The sequence below is a fragment of the Salvelinus fontinalis genome, chromosome 28 (genome assembly GCF_029448725.1).
Source record: "Salvelinus fontinalis isolate EN_2023a chromosome 28, ASM2944872v1, whole genome shotgun sequence".
Classification (NCBI taxonomy): Eukaryota; Metazoa; Chordata; class Actinopteri; order Salmoniformes; family Salmonidae; genus Salvelinus; species Salvelinus fontinalis.
In genome coordinates this window covers 46241001-46262488 of record NC_074692.1, presented here as the reverse complement: position 1 = coordinate 46262488, position 21488 = coordinate 46241001, and the positions used below count along the sequence as shown (strand labels likewise).

Genomic DNA, 21488 nt, shown 5'->3' with positions numbered 1-21488 from the left:
ATTACACCACTATTACACCACTATTACACCACTATTACACCACTATTACACCACTACACTATTACACCACTATTACATTACACCACTACACTATTACACCACTATTACATTACACCACTATTACACCACTATTACACCACTACACTATTGCACCACTATTACACCACTATTACACCACACCACTATTACATTACACCACTATTACACCACTATTACATTACACCACTATTACATTACACCACTATTACACCACTATTACACCACTACACTATTACACCACTATTACACCACTATTACATTACACCACTATTACATTACACCACTATTACATTACACCACTATTACACCACTATTACCCACTATACTATTACACCACTATTACATTACACCACTATTACATTACACCACTATTACATTACACCACTATTACATTACACCACTATTACACCACTATTACACCACTATACTATTACACCACTATTACATTACACCCCTAATACATCACACCCCTAATACATTACACCCCTAATACATTACACCACTATTACATTACACCACTATTACATTACACCACTATTACACCACTACACTATTACACCACTACACACGTTGCTACACATTACATACTAATAGTCATTACATACTACCATACAGTTAACATATTTGCACACTAAACAGTTCTTACACATTACATACTATTATTACACCACTATTACACTACTATTACACCATTATTACACCACTATTACACCACTATTACAAAAACACCACTATTACACCACTATTACATTACACCACTATTACATTACACCACTATTACACCACTATTACATTACACCACTATTACACCACTAATACATTACACCACTATTACACCACTATTACACCACTACACTATTACACCACTATTACACCACTACACTATTACACCACTATTACATTACACCACTATTACACCACTACACTATTACACCACTATTACACCACTATTACACCACTACACTATTACACCACTATTACATTACACCACTATTACACCACTATTACACCACTACACTATTACACCACTATTACACCACTATTACACCACTACACTATTACACCACTATTACACCACTATTACACCACTATTACACCACTATTACACCACTGTTACACCACTATTACACCACTACACTATTACACCACTATTACATTACACCACTATTACACCACTATTACACCACTACACTATTACACCACTATTACACCACTATTACACCACTATTACACCACTATTACATTACACCACTATTACATTACACCACTATTACATTACACCACTATTACATTACACCACTATTACATTACACCACTATTACACCACTATTACACCACTACACTATTGCACCACTATTACACCACTATTACACCACTATTACATTACACCACTATTACATTACACCACTATTACACCACTATTACATTACACCACTATTACATTACACCACTATTACATTACACCACTATTACATTACACCACTATTACACCACTATTACACCACTATTACCCACTATACTATTACACCACTATTACATTACACCACTATTACATTACACCACTATTACACCACTATTACACCACTATACTATTACACCACTATTACATTACACCCCTAATACATCACACCCCTAATACATTACACCACTATTACATTACACCACTATTACATTACACCACTATTACACCACTATTACACCACACCACTATTACACCACTATTACACCACTATTACACCACTACACTATTACACCACTACACACGTTGCTACACATTACATACTAATAGTCATTACATACTACCATACAGTTAACATATTTGCACACTAAACAGTTCTTACACATTACATACTATTATAGTTACTACATAATACTATACAGTTACACACATTACATACTATTATAGTTATTACATAATACTATACAGTTATACACATTACATACTATTATAGTTATTACATAATACTATACAGTTATACACATTACATACTATTATAGTTATTACATAATACTATACAGTTATACACATTACATACTATTATAGTTATTACATAATACTATACAGTTATACACATTACATACTATTATAGTTATTACATAATACTATACAGTTATACACATTACATACTATTATAGTTATTACATAATACTATACAGTTATACACATTACATACTATTATAGTTATTACATAATACTATACAGTTATACACATTACATACTATTATAGTTATTACATAATACTATACAGTTATACACATTACATACTATTATAGTTATTACATAATACTATACAGTTATACACATTACATACTATTATAGTTATTACATAATACTATACAGTTATACACATTACATACTATTATACAGTTATTACATACTAGTTCACAATGAAAAAGATCTCTACAAACTGATATTAAATTGCTGACGTTATAATGCTTAATGACTTGCTATGAACCTTTATAATGTGTTATTAATCAGTGATGTACATCTCACCTGGTTCTTGTCTAGCTGAAGTTTTGACTTGATGGACAGGCAGCAGTTGGCGTCATTATTGACCCTAATCTCTGTTGACAACACACACACAAAACAATACACAGTTAGCCAGGACATCTGTTCATCTAAGTATCTGCTATACCAACAAATAGTCTGATAAACAGAGATACAACAGCAGAGAGACTACAGACAGTCTGATAAACAGAGAGAGACTACAGACAGTCTGATAAACAGAGATACAACAGAGAGAGACTACAGACAGTCTGATAAACAGAGAGAGACTACAGACAGTCTGATAAACAGAGATACAACAGAGAGACTACAGACAGTCTGATAAACAGAGATACAACAGCAGAGAGACTACAGACAGTCTGATAAACAGAGAGAGACTACAGACAGTCTGATAAACAGAGATACAACAGAGAGAGACTACAGACAGTCTGATAAACAGAGATACAACAGCAGAGAGACTACAGACAGTCTGATAAGCAAACAAACCTGTTGCTATTCTGTGGAAGATGACGGGGATCTGGTCTCTGGTGACTAGAACTTCATCCTCCTTCTCAGAGTTTGACACGTATGTGTTGTCTGGGTAGAGAGAAGAAGAAAGAAGACATTTCATTTGGAGGCTAACTAGATAAGTGCTCATAACCCATATACAGTTAAAGTCGGACGTTGAGTCAAATACATTTAAACTCAGTTTTTCACAATTCCTGACATTTAATCCTTGTAAAAATTGTCTTAGGTCAGTTAGGATCAGCACTTTATTTTAAGAATGTGAAATGTCAGAATAATATTAGAGAGAATGATTTATTTCAGCTTTTATTTATTTCATCACATTCCCAGTGGGTCAAAAGTTTACATACACTCAATTAGTATTTGGTAGCATTGCCTTTAAATAGTTTAACTTGGGTCAAACGTTTCAGGTAGCCTTCCACAAGCTTCCCACAATAAGTTGGGTGAATTTTGGCCCATTCCTCCTGACAGAGCTGGTGCAACTCAGTCAGGTTTGTAGGCCTCCTTGCTCGCACACGCTTTTTCAGTTCTGCCCACAAATTTTCTATAGGATTGAGGTCAGGGCTTTCTGATGGCCACTCCAATACCTTGACTTTGTTGTCCTTAAGCCATTTTGCCACAACTTTGGAAGTATGCTTGGGGTCATTGTCCATTTGGAAGACCCATTTGCAACCAAGATTTAACTTCCTGACTGATGTCTTGAGATGTTGCTTCAATATATCCACATAATTTTACTGCCTCATGATGCCATCAATTTTGTGAAGTGCACCAGTCCCTCCTGCAGCAAAGCACCACACAACATGATGCTGCCACCCCCGTGCTTCACGGTTGGGATGGTGTTCTTTGGCTTGCAAGCCTCCCCCTTTTCCTCCAAACATTACGATGGTATTATGGTCAAACAGTTCTATTTTTGTTTCATCAGACCAGAGGACATTTCTCCAAAAAGTATGATCTTTGTCCCCATGTGCAGTTGCAAACCGTAGTCTGGCTTTTTTATGGCGGTTTAGGAGCAGTGGCTTCTTCCTTGCTGAGCGGCCTTTCAGGTTATGTCAATATTGGACTCGTTTTACTGTGGATATAGATACTTTTGTACCTGTTTCCTGCAGCATCTTCACAAAGTCCTTTGCTGTTGTTCTGGGATTGATTTGCACTTTTCACAGCAAAGTACGTTCATCTCTAGGAGACAGAACCAGTCTCCTTCCTGAGTGGTATGACGGCTGCGTGGTCCCATGGTGTTTATACTTGCGTACTATTGTTTGTACAGATGAACGCGGTACCTTCAGGTGTTTGGAAAATGCTCCCAAGGATGAACCAGACTTGTGGAGGTCTACAATTATTTTCTGAGATCTTTAGCTGATTTCTTTAGATTTTCCCATGATGTCAAGCAAAGAGGCCCTGAGTTTGAAGGTAGGCCTTGAAATACATCCACAGGTACACCTCCAATTGACTCCACAGGTACACCTCCAATTGACTCAAATGATGTCAATTGGCCTATCAGAAGGTTTTCTAATGATCAATTAGCCTTTTAAAATGATAAACTTGGATTAGCTAACACAATGTGCCATTGGAACACAGGAGTGATGGTTGCTGATAATGGGCCTCTGTTTTAATGGAATATCTACATAGGCGTACAATCTGCCGTTTCCAGCTACAATAGTCATTTACAACATTAACAATGTCTACACTGTATTTATGATCAATTTGATGGTATTTTAATGGACAAAAAAAAGTGTTTTTCTTTGAAAAACAAGGACATTTCAAAGTGACCCCAAACTGTTGAACGTAGTGTATATATCTACACAGTACCAGTCAAAGGTTTGGACACACCTACTCATTCAAAAGATATTTCTTTATTTTTACTATTTTCTACATTGTAGAATAATAGTGAAGACATCAAAACTATGAAATAACACATATGGAATCATGTAGTAACCAAAAAAAAGAGTGTTAAACAAATCAAAATATATTTTAATATTTGAGATTCTTCAAAGTAGCCACCCTTTGCCTTGAAAGTAGCCACCCATGCCAGTTTTGCACACTCTTGGCATTCTCTCAACCAGCTTCATGAGGAATGCTTTTCCAAAAGTCTTGAAGGAGTTCCCATATGCTGAGTACTTGTTGGCTGCTTTTCCTTCACGCTGCGGTCCAACTCATCCCAAACCATCTCAATTGTGTTGTAGTCCGGTGACTGTGGAGGCCAGGTCATCTGATGCAGCACTCCATCACTCTCCTTTTTGGTCAAATAGCCCTTACACAGCCTGGAGGTGTGTTTTGGGTCATTGTCCTGTTGAAAAACAAATGACAGTCCCACTAAGCCCAAACCAGATGGGACGGCGTATCACTGCAGAATGCTGTGGTAGCCATGCTGGTTAAGTGTGCCTTGAATTCTAAATAAATCACTCACAGTTTCACAAAAGCACAGCACCCCCACACCATCACATCTCCTCTTCCATGCTTCACGGTGGGAACCACACATTTATTTGTTTAATTGAACCTTTATTTAACTAGACAAGTCAGTTAACAACAAATTCTTATTTACAATGACGCCCTACCCCGGCCAAACCCCGACGACGCTGGGCCAATTGTGCGCCGCCCTATGGGACTCCCAATCACGGCCAGATGTGATACAGCCTGGATTCGAACCAGGGATTGTAGTGACGCCTCTTACACTGAGATGCAGTGCCTTAGATGCTGTGCCACTCGGGAGCCCTGCGTCTCACAAAGACACGGCGTTTGGAACCAAAAAAAATTGCACATTTGTACTCATCAGACCAAAGGACAGATTTCCACCAGTCTAATGTCCATTGTTCGTGTTTCTTGGCCCAAGCAAATCTTTTCTTATTATTGGTGTCCTTTAAGTAGTGGTTACTTTGCAGCATTTCGACCATGAAGGCCTGATTCATTCAGTCTCCTCTGAACAGTTGATGTTGAGATGTGTGTTTGTAATATATATTCCTTTACTATTTTCTCCTAACCCTACCACTCCTCCCCTAATGGGAGTAAACTAATGGACAACAACACTTAGGTTTCTACTTCCAGCTTATACATATAATATATACATTTTATGGACACAGTATATTTTACATGAGTAATCTTGTTGTTTTTAGTCTCACCATCCTGCTCTCCTCAACCCCTCCCATCGGTCTCTGAACACCATCCAGTCCCATCCTTCAGCTCTCCTCAACCCCTCCCATCGGTCTCTGAACACCATCCAGTCCCACCCTTCAGCTCTCCTCAACCCCTCCCATCGGTCTCTGAACACCATCCAGTCCCATCCTCCCCTCAACCCCTCCCATCGGTCTCTGAACACCATCCAGTCCCACCCTTCAGCTCTCCTCAACCCCTCCTATCGGTCTCTGAACACCATCCAGTCCCACCCTTCAGCTCTCCTCGACCCCTCCCATCGGTCTCTGAACACCATCCAGTCCCACCCTTCAGCTCTCCTCAACCCCTCCCATCGGTCTCTGAACACCATCCAGTCCCACCCTTCAGCTCTCCTCAACCCCTCCCATCTATCTCTGAACACCATCCAGTCCCACCCTTCAGCTCCCCTCAACCCCTCCCATCGGTCTCTGAACACCATCCAGTCCCACCCTTCAGCTCTCCTCAACCCCTCCCATCGGTCTCTGAACACCATCCAGTCCCACCCTTCAGCTCTCCTCAACCCCTCCCATCTATCTCTGAACACCATCCAGTCCCACCCTTCAGCTCTCCTCAACCCCTCCCATCGGTCTCTAAACACCATCCAGTCCCACCCTTCAGCTCTCCTCAACCCCTCCCATCGGTCTCTGAACACCATCCAGTCCCACCCTTCAGCTCTCCTCAACCCCTCCCATCGGTCTCTGAACACCATCCAGTCCCACCCTTCAGCTCTCCTCAACCCCTCCCATCTATCTCTGAACACCATCCAGTCCCACCCTTCAGCTCTCCTCAACCCCTCCCATCGGTCTCTAAACACCATCCAGTCCCACCCTTCAGCTCTCCTCAACCCCTCCCATCGGTCTCTGAACACCATCCAGTCCCACCCTTCAGCTCTCCTCAACCCCTCCCATCGGTCTCTGAACACCATCCAGTCCCACCCTTCAGCTCTCCTCAACCCCTCCCATCGGTCTCTAAACACCATCCAGTCCCACCCTTCAGCTCTCCTCAACCCCTCCCATCGGTCTCTAAACACCATCCAGTCCCACCCTTCAGCTCTCCTCAACCCCTCCCATCGGTCTCTGAACACCATCCAGTACAGATTCTATTTGCCATATATATTTCAACTGTGCTGTTTCACAAAAGTTCTGAACCGATTCTCGTAGTTTCTAAAGATTATAAATGAAAGAAAGATTTTTGCTAAGAGTAATATATTATTGATTAGGACTTTTCAAAAATCACCCAGCACTGCTATTTGCAGAGTTAGCTTCAGGTAAATGTTCTAATTCTTCCACCATTCCAGAAACTGCAACCGAAAACAAGCTATAGAAGGACAGTAGCAGAACAAAATGATCTAATGATTCGGTCTCTTCGCAGCAAAATCTACAGAGCTGGGATGGTTGTATCCCCAATATATATTAACATTCTATTGGTTACAATAATTTTAGATAGTCATTTAAATTGACAAATTACGTTTTGATTCCGGCATCATATTGCGTATCAGTTCATAAACCATACGCCGTGGAATCGGTACATCGAAAATCCCCAACGATCTATATTGCACAGTTTTTAGTCGTTGTTTCCTTACCATTTTTGTTTCCTTAAATGAAACTTGTATACTTTTTTTACTTATCACAATTTTCTTTAACCAATTGGTCTTTAACGCCGACAGACAAGTTCCTTACTTTCTCCCCCTTCCATAATGCTGCTGTTAGTTGGTTGTAATTTTGAATACAGCAGATATTTTCATATATTGTTGTCAGCTCCATGTGTGACAACTCCACCAGTCTTACTGATGATGTCATTTACAAAGATTCAACAACAAAACAATTGTAAAACAAATATTACAACAAGTGATTACTTTCTGGTGGATTAAACTGAAATTGCAACCAAATTTCTAAGGCTTGTTTTAAAAATAGCGGTATTTTGGAGATAATTTCATTTTTCAAATAACTGAAGGTGAGATGTTGTATTATGAAAAGGTTAAAAGGCCATTCTTGAACATGGGGTGAGACATTCTTACTAATCTGCTGGAGAACCAGCTCGGATTTAAGAATAACTTTGGTATGACTGAATCCTTTAGTGAGAGGTTCAATGTTTTAATATTGAATCATTTCTGCACTCTGAATTCATATTCATTATATAAATAGGCCCGATTAAATTGTGTCTGGCTTGCCATTCTAAATAAAAATGGAATATTTTATTTGTAATGTGAGAAACTCCCCAAATACATTCGGGAAGTATTCAGACCCCTTGACTTTTTCCACATTTTGTTACATTACAGCCTTATTCTAAAATGGATTAAATCATTTTTCCCCCTCAATCTACACACAATACCCCTTAATGACAAAGCAAAAACTGTTTCTGATTTTTTTGAACAAATTATAAAAATAAACTGAAATATTACATTTACATGAGTATTCAGACCCATTACTCAGTACTTTGTTGAAGCGCCTTTGGCAGTGATTACAGCCTCAAGTCTTCTTGGGTATGACGCTACAAGCTTGGCACACCTGTATTTGGGGAGTTTCTCCCATTCTTCTCTGCAGCTCCTCTCAAGCTCTTTCAGGTGGAATGGGGAGCGTCACTGCACAGCTATTTTCAGGTCTCTCTAGAAATGTTCGATCCTGTTCAAGTCCGGGCTCTGACTGGGCCACTCAAGAACATTCAGAGACTTGTCCCGAAGCCACATCTTCGTTGTCTTGGCTGTGTGACTAGGGTCGTTGTCCTGTTGGAAGATGAACCTTCACCCCAGCCTGGGGTGCTGAGTGCTCTGGAGCAGGTTTTCATCAAAGATCTAACATACTTTGCTCCGTTCATCTTTCCCTCAATCCCGTCTAGTCTCCCAGACCCTGCCATTGAAAAACATCCCCACAGCATGATTCTGCCACCACAATGTTTCACCGTAGGGATGGTGCCATGTTTCTTCCAGATGTGACGCTTGGCATTCAGGCCAAAGAGTTCAATCTTGGATTCATCAGAACAGAGAATCTTGTTGTTGATGGTCAGAGTCCTTTAGGTGACTAGGGATATCATGTGCCTTTTACTGAGGAGTGGCTTCCGTCTGGCTGCTCTACCGTAAAGGCCTGATTGGTAGAGTGCTGCAGAGATGGTTGTTCTTCTGGAAGGTTCTCCCATCTCCACAGAGGAACTCTGCAGCTATGTCAGTGTGACCATAGGTTCTTGGTCAACTTCCTGACCAAGGCCCTTCTCCCCTGATTGCTCAGTTTGGCCGAGCGGCCAGCTCTAGGAAGAGTCTTGGTGGTTCCAAACTTCTTCCATTGAAGAATGATGGAGGCCACTGTGTTCTTGGGGACTTTCAATGCTGCAGAAATGTGTTGGTACCCTTCCCCAGATCTGTGCCTCGACACAATCCTGTCTTGGAGCTCTACGGACAATTCCTTTGACCTCCAGGCTTGGTTTTTGCTCTGACATGCGCTGTCAACTGTGGGACCTTATATAGACAGGTGTGTGCCTTTCCAAATCATGTCCAATCAATTGAATTTACCACAGGTTGTTGTGGAAACATCTCAAGGATGATCAATGGAAACAGGATGCACCTGAGCTCAGTTTTGAGTCTCATAGCAAAGGGTCTGAATACTTATGTAAATAAGGTATGCATTTTCATTTTTTTTTTTTAATAAATGTGCAAAACATTTCTAAAAACCTGTTTTTGTTTTGTCATCATTGGGTATTGTGATGTCATCATGGGGTACTGTGATGTCATCATGGGGTACTGTGATGTCATCATGGGGTATTGTGTGTAGAGTGATCATTTCTTTCTTTCGGGATATGAATACCAAGTATGTCCACTTCACCGTCAGACCATTTTATTGGTAAACTACACAGTAATGTAAAAGTTTCATGTTTTAGTGATCCAATACATAATACAGTACACTTATCATAATTTGGTTCCAAAAAGACCAATCCAGAAAGGTTACAACAATGCATTTATATATATTATTTTGTCATAATGATGATAAATCATTTTCTCGTCACCAGCTGTCCATCCATGGGATTAAAACAAACATCCAACTGTCACTAGTTCCATTTCTATGTGATGTATTTTCTATCCAAATCAGGAATGCTGGACTAAAGAAACACACACTGCATATTCTGTCAAACTAAAAGTTTTCTTTGCTCCTTTAAACATTGTCTAGGCTCTCACCAGTATTCACCTCCCTTTGGCATTTTTCCTATTAAATTACATTACAACCTGTAATTTAAATTGATTTTTATTTGGATTTCATGTAATGGACATACACAAAATAATAAAAATTGATGAACTGAATGAAAAAAAAAAAACGTAAAAAGGAAAAGTGGTGCCAAATACCTTCAGAAGTCACATAATTAGTTAAATAACGTCCACCTGTGCAAACTACGTGTCACATGATCTGTCACATGATCTCAGTTTATATACACCTGTGTCGAAAGGCCCCAGAGTCTGCAACACCACTAAGCAAGGGGCACCACCAAGCAAGCGGCACCATGAAGACCAAGGAGCTCTCCAAACAGGTCAGGGGCAAAGTTGTGGAGAAGTACAGATCAGGGTTGGGTTATAAAAAAATATCAGAAGCTTTGAACATCCCACAGAGCATCATTAAATCCATCATAAAAAATAGTAAGAATATGGCATCACAACAAACCTGCCAAGAGAGGGCCGCCCACCAAAACCTCATCAACCAGGCAAGGAGAGCATTAATCAGAGAGGCAACAAAAAGACCAAAGATAACCCTGAAGGAGCTGCAAAGCTCCACAGCGGAGATTGGAGTAACTGTCCATAGGACCACTTTAAGCTGTACACTCCAGAGCTGGGCTGTACGGAAGAGTGTCCAGAAAAAAGCCATTGCTTAAAGAAAAAAATAAGCAAACACATTTGGTGTTCACCAAAAGGCATGTGGGAGACTCCCCAAACATGGAAGAAGGTACTCTTTTGAGATGAGACTCAAATTTAGCTTTTTGGCCATCAAGGAAAGCGCTATGTCTGGCACAAACACAACACCTCTCATCACCCCGAGAACAACATCCCCACAGTGAAGCATGGTGGTGGCAGCATCATGCTGTGGGGACGTTTTTTCATCGGCAGGGACTGGGAAACTGGTCAGAATTGAAGGAATGATGCATGTCGCTAAATACAGGGAAATACTTGAGGGAAACCTGTTTCAGTCATCAAGAGATTTGAGACTGGGACGGAGGTCCATCTTCCAGCAGGAAAATGACCCTAAGCATACTGCTAAAACAACAGTCTAGTGGTTTAAGGGGAAACATTTAAATGTCTTGGAATGGCCTAGTCCAAGCCCAGACCTCAATCCAATTGAGAATCTGTGGTATGACTTAAAGATTGCTGTACACCAACGGAACCCATCCAACTTGAAGGAGCTGGAGCAGTTTTGCCTTGAAGAATGGGCAAAAATCCCAGTGGCTAGATGTGCCAAGCTTATAGAGACATACCCAAAGATACTTACAGTTGTAATTGCTGAAAAAGGTGGCTCTACAAAGTATTGACTTTAGGAGGGTGAATAGTTATGCACGCTCAAGCTTTCTGTTTTTTTTGGTCTTATTTCTTGTTTGTTTCTTGTGTGCTCTTGTTTTCCTTAATAGGATGTCGGTGGGCGGAGCCGGGAGGGTCGTCAGCGACATGGGACACACCTGGGCCCGGGTGTGTCCCTGGATAAATGCACCTCTTCCCCATTCATTGGAGAGACTCTCTCCATGCAGACACCTATATAGATTTTGTTGTGGTATTTTTGTGGCCTTTTGTTTGTTTGCTTGGCACCTTTCAACACCCCCCATTATCACATTTATGCATGCAAACACTCACTTACACTACTGATTACACCATTGTTAATTGTATTTAATAAATATTTTGCTTGTCTCCATGTTGTCTCCCTTTTGCTACGAACTTCGATCCGGTTCGTGACAACTGGGATATGTTCCCGTGGATTCATCCGACAGCATTGAGGAGTTTACCACAACAGTCACAGGCTTCATCAAGAAGTGTATAGACAATGTCGTCCCCACAGTGACTGTAAGAAACCAAAAACCATGGATTATAGGTAATACCCCCACTGGGCTAAAGGCTAGAGTTACCGCTTACAAGGAACAGTACACGGACGCATACAAGAAAATCCTGCTATGACCTCCAAGGCATCAAACAAGCAAAAGGACAATATAGGAGGAAGTTGGAATCCTATTACACCGGCTCCAACGCTCATCGTATGTGGCAGAGCTTACAGACGATAACGAATTACAATGGGAAACCCAGCCGTGAGCTGCCCAGCGATGCAGAACTCCCAAATGAGCTAAATGCCTTTTATGCTCGATTTGAGATATATAACACTATGACTTGCGTTAAAGACCTTGTTTTTCCAGATGACTGATCTCATCCTATTACACCGGCTCCAACACTCATCGTATGTGGCAGAGCTTACAGACGATAACGAATTACAATGGGAAACCCAGCCGTGAGCTGCCCAGCGATGCAGAACTCCCAAATGAGCTAAATGCCTTTTATGCTCGATTTGAGATATATAACACTGTGACTTGCGTTAAAGACCTTGTTTTTCCAGATGACTGATCTCACCGATGTGAGCAAAATGTTTAAACAGGTTAACTTCTCTAGGGTAGGGGGCAGCATTCGGAATTTTGGATGAAATGCATGCCCAAATTAAACTGCTTCTCGGGCCCAGAAGATATGATATGCATATAACTGGTAGATTGTGATAGAAAACACTCTAAAGTTTCCAAAACTGTTACAATAGTGTCTGTGAGTATAACAGAACTGATTTGGCAGGCAAAAACCTGAGAAAAATCCATTCAGGAAGTCGTTTTCTTCTTTTGTTGTAGTTTTCCATTCAATGCCATTACAGTATCCATTGACTTAGGACTCAAATTGCAGTTTCTATGCCTTCCACTAGATGTCAACAGTCTTTAGAAATTGTTTCAGGCCTGTATTCTGAAAAATGAGGAAGTAAGAGCAGTCTGAATGAGTGGACCCTAAAGTGTCACAGAGCTTTTTCATGCGCGAGACCGAGAGAGTGCCTTTCTTGTTGACCTTTTAAATTGACGACGTTATTGTCCGGTTGAAATATTATAGATTATTTAGGCTAAAAACAACCTGAGGGTTGAATATAAACACCATTTGACATGTTTCTATGAACTTTACAGTGAGGAAGGCATTTTAAAAAAAATAACCAGGCATCCTCTACTGACAGGATGAGATCAATATCCAGGATACACCGGCCAGGTCGATTAGAAAGGCCTGCTCGCTGAAGTGTTTCAGGGAGCGTTTGACAGTGATGAGTGGAGGTCGTTTGACCGCTGACCCATTACGGATGCAGGCAATAAGGCAGTGATCGCTGAGATCTTGGTTGAAAACAGCAGAAGTGTATTTAGAGGGCAAGTTGGTTAGGATGATATCTATGAGGGTGCCCGTGTTCATGAGTGTTCAGCTTCATGAGGTAGTCACCTGGAATGCATTTCAATTAACAGGTGTGCCTTGATAAAAGTTAATTTGTGGAATTTCTTTCCTTCTTAATGCGTTTGACCCAATCAGTTGTGTTGTGACAAGGTAGGGTTGTTACACAGAATATAGCCCTATTTGGTAAAAGACCAAGTCCATATTATGGTAAGAATAGGTCAAATAAGTAAAGAGAAACGGCAGTCAATTATTACTTTAAGACATGAAGTCAGTCATGTATAGCTCCACATTGATCTGGTACTGGTACTCCCTGTATATAGCTCCACATTGATCTGGTACTTCCTGTATATAGCTCCACATTGATCTGGTTCTCCCTGTATATAGCTCCACATTGATCTGGTACTTCCTGTATATAACTCCACATTGATCTAGTACTTCCTGTATATAGCTCCACATTGATCTGGTACTCCCTGTATATAGCTCCACATTGATCTGGTACTTCCTGTATATAGCTCCACATTGATCTAGTACTTCCTGTATATAGCTCCACATTGATCTGGTACTTCCTGTATATAGCTCCACATTGATCTGGTACTCCCTGTATATAGCTCCACATTGATCTGGTACTTCCTGTATATAGCTCCACATTGATCTGGCATTTCCTGTATATAGCTCCATATTGATCTGGTACTTCCTGTATATAGCTCCACATTGATCTGGTACTTCCTGTATATAGCTCCATATTGATCTGGCATTTCCTGTATATAGTTCCACATTGATCTGGTTTTGGTACTCCCTGTATATATCTCCACATTGATCTGGTACTGGTACTCCCTGTATATAGCTCCACATTGATCTGGTACTTCCTGTATATAGCTCCACATTGATCTGGTTCTCCCTGTATATAGCTCCACATTGATCTGGTACTTCCTGTATATAGCTCCACATTGATCTAGTACTTCCTGTATATAGCTCCACATTGATCTAGTACTTCCTGTATATAGCTCCACATTGATCTGGTACTCCCTGTATATAGCTCCACATTGATCTGGTACTTCCTGTATATAGCTCCACATTGATCTGGTACTTCCTGTATATAGCTCCACATTGATCTGGTACTCCCTGTATATAGCTCCACATTGATCTGGTACTCCCTGTATATAGCTCCACATTGATCTGGTGTTGGTACTCCCTGTATATAGCTCCACATTGATCTGGTACTCCCTGTATATAGTTCCACATTGATCTGGTACTGGTACTCCCTGTATATAGCTCCACATTGATCTGGTACTCCCTGTATATAGCTCCACATTGATCTGGTACTCCCTGTATATAGCTCCACATTGATCTGGCACTGGTACTCCCTGTATATAGCTCCACATTGATCTGGTACTCCCTGTATATAGCTCCACATTGATCTGGTACTCCCTGTATATAGCTCCACATTGATCTGGTACTCCCTGTATATAGCTCCATATTGATCTGGTACTTCCTGTATATAGCTCCACATTGATCTGGTACTTCCTGTATATAGCTCCACATTGATCTGGTACTTCCTGTATATAGCTCCACATTGATCTGGTACTCCCTGTATATAGCTCCACATTGATCTGGCATTTCCTGTATATAGCTCCACATTGATCTGGTACTCCCTGTATATAGCTCCATATTGATCTGGTACTTCCTGTATATAGCTCCATATTGATCTGGTACTTCCTGTATATAGCTCCACATTGATCTGGCATTTCCTGTATATAGCTCCACATTGATCTGGTACTCCCTGTATATAGCTCCATATTGATCTGGTACTCCCTGTATATAGCTCCACATTGATCTGGTACTTCCTGTATATAGCTCCACATTGATCTGGCATTTCCTGTATATAGCTCCATATTGATCTGGTACTTCCTGTATATAGCTCCACATTGATCTGGTACTTCCTGTATATAGCTCCACATTGATCTGGCATTTCCTGTATATAGCTCCACATTGATCTCGTACTCCCTGTATATAGCTCCACATTGATCTCGTACTCCCTGTATATAGCTCCACATTGATCTGGTACTTCCTGTATATAGCTCCATATTGATCTGGCATTTCCTGTATATAGTTCCACATTGATCTGGTTTTGGTACTCCCTGTATATATCTCCACATTGATCTGGTACTGGTACTCCCTGTATATAGCTCCACATTGATCTGGTACTTCCTGTATATAGCTCCATATTGATCTGGTACTTCCTGTATATAGCTCCACATTGATCTGGCATTTCCTGTATATAGCTCCATATTGATCTGGTACTTCCTGTATATAGCTCCACATTGATCTGGTACGCCCTGTATATAGGTCCACATTGATCTGGTACTTCCTGTATATAGCTCCACATTGATCTGGCATTTCCTGTATATAGCTCCATATTGATCTGGTACTTCCTGTATATAGCTCCACATTGATCTGGTACTCCCTGTATATAGCTCCACATTGATCTGGTACTTCCTGTATATAGCTCCTGGTACTGGTACAGATAAAGTCTGACAAATACATTTAGACTATATTCCCTTTGTAGTGTACTACATTTGACCAGAGTCCTATGGGCACTATATAGGGAATAGGGTGCCAAGAGTCCTAGGGGTACTATATAGGGAATAGGGTGCTATTGGGGATGGATACTCTAGTTTTAGAATCTACGGAGGCGTTGTGCAACAAGTGCCATGGTCTTATTGGACGCTCCCAGGCACTGAGTCCCGATGTGAGTCACTCTGAGGTTAGAGGTCAGGGGTCAGGCAACTAATATCATGCATGATGGCAGCTCAGCATATAAGATATGATAATATGATCATACCTAGATGGTGAGCTGGGTACCTCTCTGTGAATATGGCTTCTCACACTGTGCACTTTAAAAACGCTAGTCAACTTGTTTGTTTCTATGAAGCCTTCATAAGACTGTCATTACATCTCGTGGTAGTATAATGACTACAAACATGCAGAGACACAGTGAAGACGCAGTCTCTTACCTGGGTAGTCATCAGAGACGTGCACAGAGTAGGACACCCTGAGGGAGAAGAGAGAAAACATTACCACATAATATCCCCGTTATAATCCATCAAATTCCTTTACAAAGCCCCTTTCACGTCAACAGTTGTCAGAGTGACAGAACGAGGCAGGTGTGAACAGTGGCCATGTAGAGTTACAGTAAATGGAAAAATACCCAGAAACCAGTTGGGCTTATAAACCAGTGCATTACTGTATCGTCTCTCCTGTGATCTGAGTGTGTAAGCTTCAATATCAAATCAAATTTCGAATCAAATATATTTATATAGCCCTTCTTACATCAGCTGATATCTCAAAGTGCTGTACAGAAACCCCCAGCCTAAAACCCCAAACAGCAAGCAATGCAGGTGTAGAAGCAGGGAGGATCAATAAGATCCTAAATTAACCTGGCGCAATAGTTCCTGGTTGACTTAACACTGGAGCCGGTGAAACTGGAAGCCTGAGCAGCTCTGTGTGGCTCAATAGATCATCAGGCGCATTGGCAGCCAGCCCCCCCTCCGGCCCATTTCCTCACTCCCCTCTCACCCCCCACCCCCCCATACTCCACGACCCAGCGATGTGACATGTGGCCGACGGTGACATACTGCAGTACTAGATGCCAGCCAGCGATGTCTGGCTGACGGTGACATACTGCAGTACTAGATGCCAGCCAGCGATGTCTGGCTGATGGTGACATACTGCAGTACTAGATGCCAACCAGCGATGTCTGGCTGATGGTGACATACTGCAGTACCAGATGCCAGCCATCAATGTCTGGCTGATGGTGACATACTGCAGAACCAGATGCCAGCCATCAATGTCTGGCTGACGGTGACATACTGCAGTACTAGATGCCAGCCAGCGATGTCTGGATGATGGTGACATACTGCAGTACTAGATGCCAGCCAGCGATGTCTGGATGATGGTGACATACTGCAGTACTAGATGCCAGCCAGCGATGTCTGGCTGATGGTGACATACTGCAGTACCAGATGCCAACCAGCGATGTCTGGCTGATGGTGACATACTGCAGTACTAGATGCCAACCAGCGATGTCTGGCTGACGGTGACATACTGCAGTACTAGATGCCAACCAGCGATGTCTGGCTGATGGTGACATACTGCAGTACTAGATGCCAGCCAGCGATGTCTGGCTGATGGTGACATACTGCAGTACTAGATGCCAGCCAGCGATGTCTGGCTGATGGTGACATACTGCAGTACTAGATGCCAGCCAGCGATGTCTGGCTGATGGTGACATACTGCAGTACTAGATGCCAGCCAGCGAAGTCTGGCTGATGGTGACATACTGCAGTACTAGATGCCAGCCAGCGATGTCTGGCTGATGGTGACATACTGCAGTACCAGATGCCAGCCAGCGATGTCTGGCTGATGGTGACATACTGCAGTACTAGATGCCAGCCAGCGATGTCTGGCTGATGGTGACATACTGCAGTACTAGATGCCAACCAGCGATGTCTGGCTGATGGTGACATACTGCAGTACTAGATGCCAACCAGCGATGTCTGGCTGACGGTTACATACTGCAGTACCAGATGCCAGCCAGCGATGTCTGGCTGATGGTCACAGTGCAGGACATTAATCTCTTAGCTACTTCATGTTGCTAACATGTTCATTCTTCGCCTATTTCGCATTGATTTATAAAATACTGTTGCACAAACAACATGCAGATTAAGGTCTACACCATCACTGGTATTAGGCTGTATAGCTAGCTACGCTTGCTCTGACTCAGTACATTGATTAACTAGCTAGCTAGCAGCTAACTAAACACAGCAAAAAAAAGAAACGTCCCTTTTTCAGGACCCTGTCTTTCAAAGATAATTCGTAAAAATCCAAATAACTTCACAGATCTTCATTGTAAAGAGGTTTACACAATGTTTCCCATGCTTGTTCAATGAACCATAAACAATTAATGAACATCCACCTGTGGAATGGTTGTTAAGACACTAACAGCTTACAGACGGTAGGCAATTAAGATCACAGTTATGAAAACTTAGGACACTAAAGAGGCCTTTCTACTGACTCTGAAAAACCCCAAAAGAAAGATGCCCAGGGTCCCTGCTCATCTGCGTGAACGTGCCTTAGGCATGCTGCAAGGAGGCATGAGGACTGCAGATGTGGCCAGGGCAATCAATTGCAATGTCCGTACTGTGAGATGCTTAAGACAGCGCTACAGGGAGACAGGAGGGACAGCTGATCGTCCTCGTAGTGGCAGACTACGTGTAACAACACCTGCACAGGATCGGTACATCCGAACATCACACCTGCGGGACAGGTACAGGATGGCAACAACAACTGCCCGAGTTACACCAGGAACGTACAATCCCACCATCAGTGCTCAGACTAGAGGTCGACCGGCATGGCCGATTAATTAGGACCGATTTCAAGTTTCAGAACAATCGGTAATCTGCATTTTTGGATGCCGATTATGGCTGATACATTGCAATCCAGGAGGAAACTGTGTGGCAGGCTGACCACCTGTTACGCAAGTGCAGCAAGGAGCCAAGGTAAGTTGCTAGCTAGCATTAAACGTATCTTATAAAAAACAATCAATCTTAACATAATCACTAGTTAACTACACATGGTTGATGATATTACTAGTTTATCTAGCTTGTCCTGTGTTGCATATAATCAATCGAATCGCAGCCTACTTCGCCAAGCGGGTGATGATTTAACAGAAGCGCATTTGCGAAAAAAAGCACAATCGTTGCACAAACGTACTTAACCATAAACATCAATGCCTTTCTTCAAATCAGTACACAGAAGTATATTTTTTTAAACCTGCATATTTAGTTAAGAAATTCACGTTAGCATGCAATATTAACTAGGGAAATTGTGTCACTTCTCTTGCATTCATTGCACGCAGAGTCAGGGTACAGTGGGGCAAAAAAGTATTTAGTCAGCCACCAATTGTGCAAGTTCTCCTACTTAAAAAGACGAGAGAGGCCTGTCATTTTCATCATAGGTACACTTCAATTATGATAGACAAAATGAGCCATGCTATTATAGCCATGCTATTACCTGGTACCCCTGCACATCGACTCAGTACTGGTACTCCCTGTATATAGCCATGCTATTACCTGGTACCCCTGCACATCGACTCAGTACTGGTACTCTATGTATATAGCCATGCTATTACCTGGTACCCCTGCACATCGACTCAGTACTGGTACTCCCTGTATATAGCCATGCTATTACCTGGTACCCCTGCACATAGACTCAGTACTGGTACTCCCTGTATATAGCCATGTTATTACCTGGTACCCCTGTATATAGCCATGTTATTACCTGGTACTCCCTGTATATAACCATGTTATTACCTGGTACTCCCTGTATATAGCCATGTTATTACCTGGTACTCCCTGTATATAGCCATGTTATTACCTGGTACCCCTGTATATAGCCATGTTATTACCTGGTACTTCCTGTATATAGCCATGTTATTACCTGGTACTCCCTGTATATAAGCATGTTATTACCTGGTACCCCTGTATATAACCATGTTATTACCTGGTACTCCCTGTATATAGCCATGTTATTACCTGGTACCCCTGTATATAACCATGTTATCACCTGGTACTCCCTGTATATAGCCATGTTATTACCTGGTACTCCCTGTATATAGCCATGTTATTACCTGGTACCCCTGTTATTACCTGGTACCCCTGTATATAGCCATGTTATTACCTGGTACTTCCTGTATATAGCCATGTTATTACCTGGTACTCCCTGTATATAGCCATGTTATTACCTGGTACTTCCTGTATATAGCCATGTTATTACCTGGTACTCCCTGTATATAGCCATGTTATTACCTGGTACTCCCTGTATATAACCATGTTATGACCTGGTACCCCTGTATATAGCCATGTTATTACCTGGTACTTCCTGTATATAACCATGTAATTACCTGGTACTCCCTGTATATAGCCATGTTATTACCTGGTACTCCCTGTATATAGCCATGGTATTACCTGGTACTCCCTGTATATAGCCATGGTATTACCTGGTACTCCCTGTATATAGCCATGTTATTACCTGGTACTCCCTGTATATAGCCATGTTATTACCTGATACCCCTGCACATCGACTCAGTACTGGTACTTCCTGTATATAACCACGTTATTACCTGGTACTTCCTGTATATAGCCATGTTATTACCTGGTACTTCCTGTATATAGGCATGTTATTACCTGGTACCCCTGCACTATTTCCTTTTTTATTTATAAAAAATATATGTCTCACTTTTGAACTCTGAATTGTTGGGAATAGTCTTGTAAAGTCCACACCTGTTGTATTTGGTGCATGTGACCAATACAATTTCAAATGTTGATTTGATTGTGTTTCGAGTAGGCTTGGGTGGTATCCAGATTGTCCTACGTTCATACCGACATTGTGCCATGCCGGGACATTAGGTCATATCGAAACTAAAAAAAACACAAGGGGCGCTGTTTTCAAACACCACTGAGGCTCTGTAATCCGAAGGTTAGCAATGCTAACAAGTACATGTAAAATCCAATAGAGAATGATAACTAAAAGCTAACGAACGCATTGCGAACATTGTTAAGGTAGTCTTGGTAACAGCAGAGAATCCCCTGTTGCTGCACAAAACACATAATTAGAACGCAAGGTGGGGATTCTCTGCTGTTACCAAGACAACCTTAACAATGGAAGAAGCTAACCACTTAAATGCATCTTATTATGCTCATTACTCAAACAGTCACCTTAATAGTTATAAAAAGGTCTCTAGCTATTTAGTTGCGAATTCCATACTGTGCAGACACACAACAGAAAACAACTACCCACAAAACACAGGTGGGAACAGGCTAC

The 21488-nt window shown here is 41.5% G+C and overlaps 1 protein-coding gene across 2 annotated transcripts in view; it reads right to left on the bottom strand.

The window, feature by feature from the left end:
• The window catches only part of LOC129826792 (protein mono-ADP-ribosyltransferase PARP8-like), a 75870-nt gene that overhangs the window by 39857 nt on the left and 14525 nt on the right, over positions 1–21488 (bottom strand). For both annotated transcript variants that reach the window (XM_055887866.1, XM_055887867.1), the window contains exons 3-5: positions 16622–16659; positions 3032–3121; positions 2534–2604 (exon numbers count right to left, since the gene is read on the bottom strand). In XM_055887866.1, coding sequence (XP_055743841.1) covers positions 2534–2604; positions 3032–3121; positions 16622–16659 — 199 coding nt within the window. The remainder of the gene's footprint in view (positions 1–2533; positions 2605–3031; positions 3122–16621; positions 16660–21488) is intronic.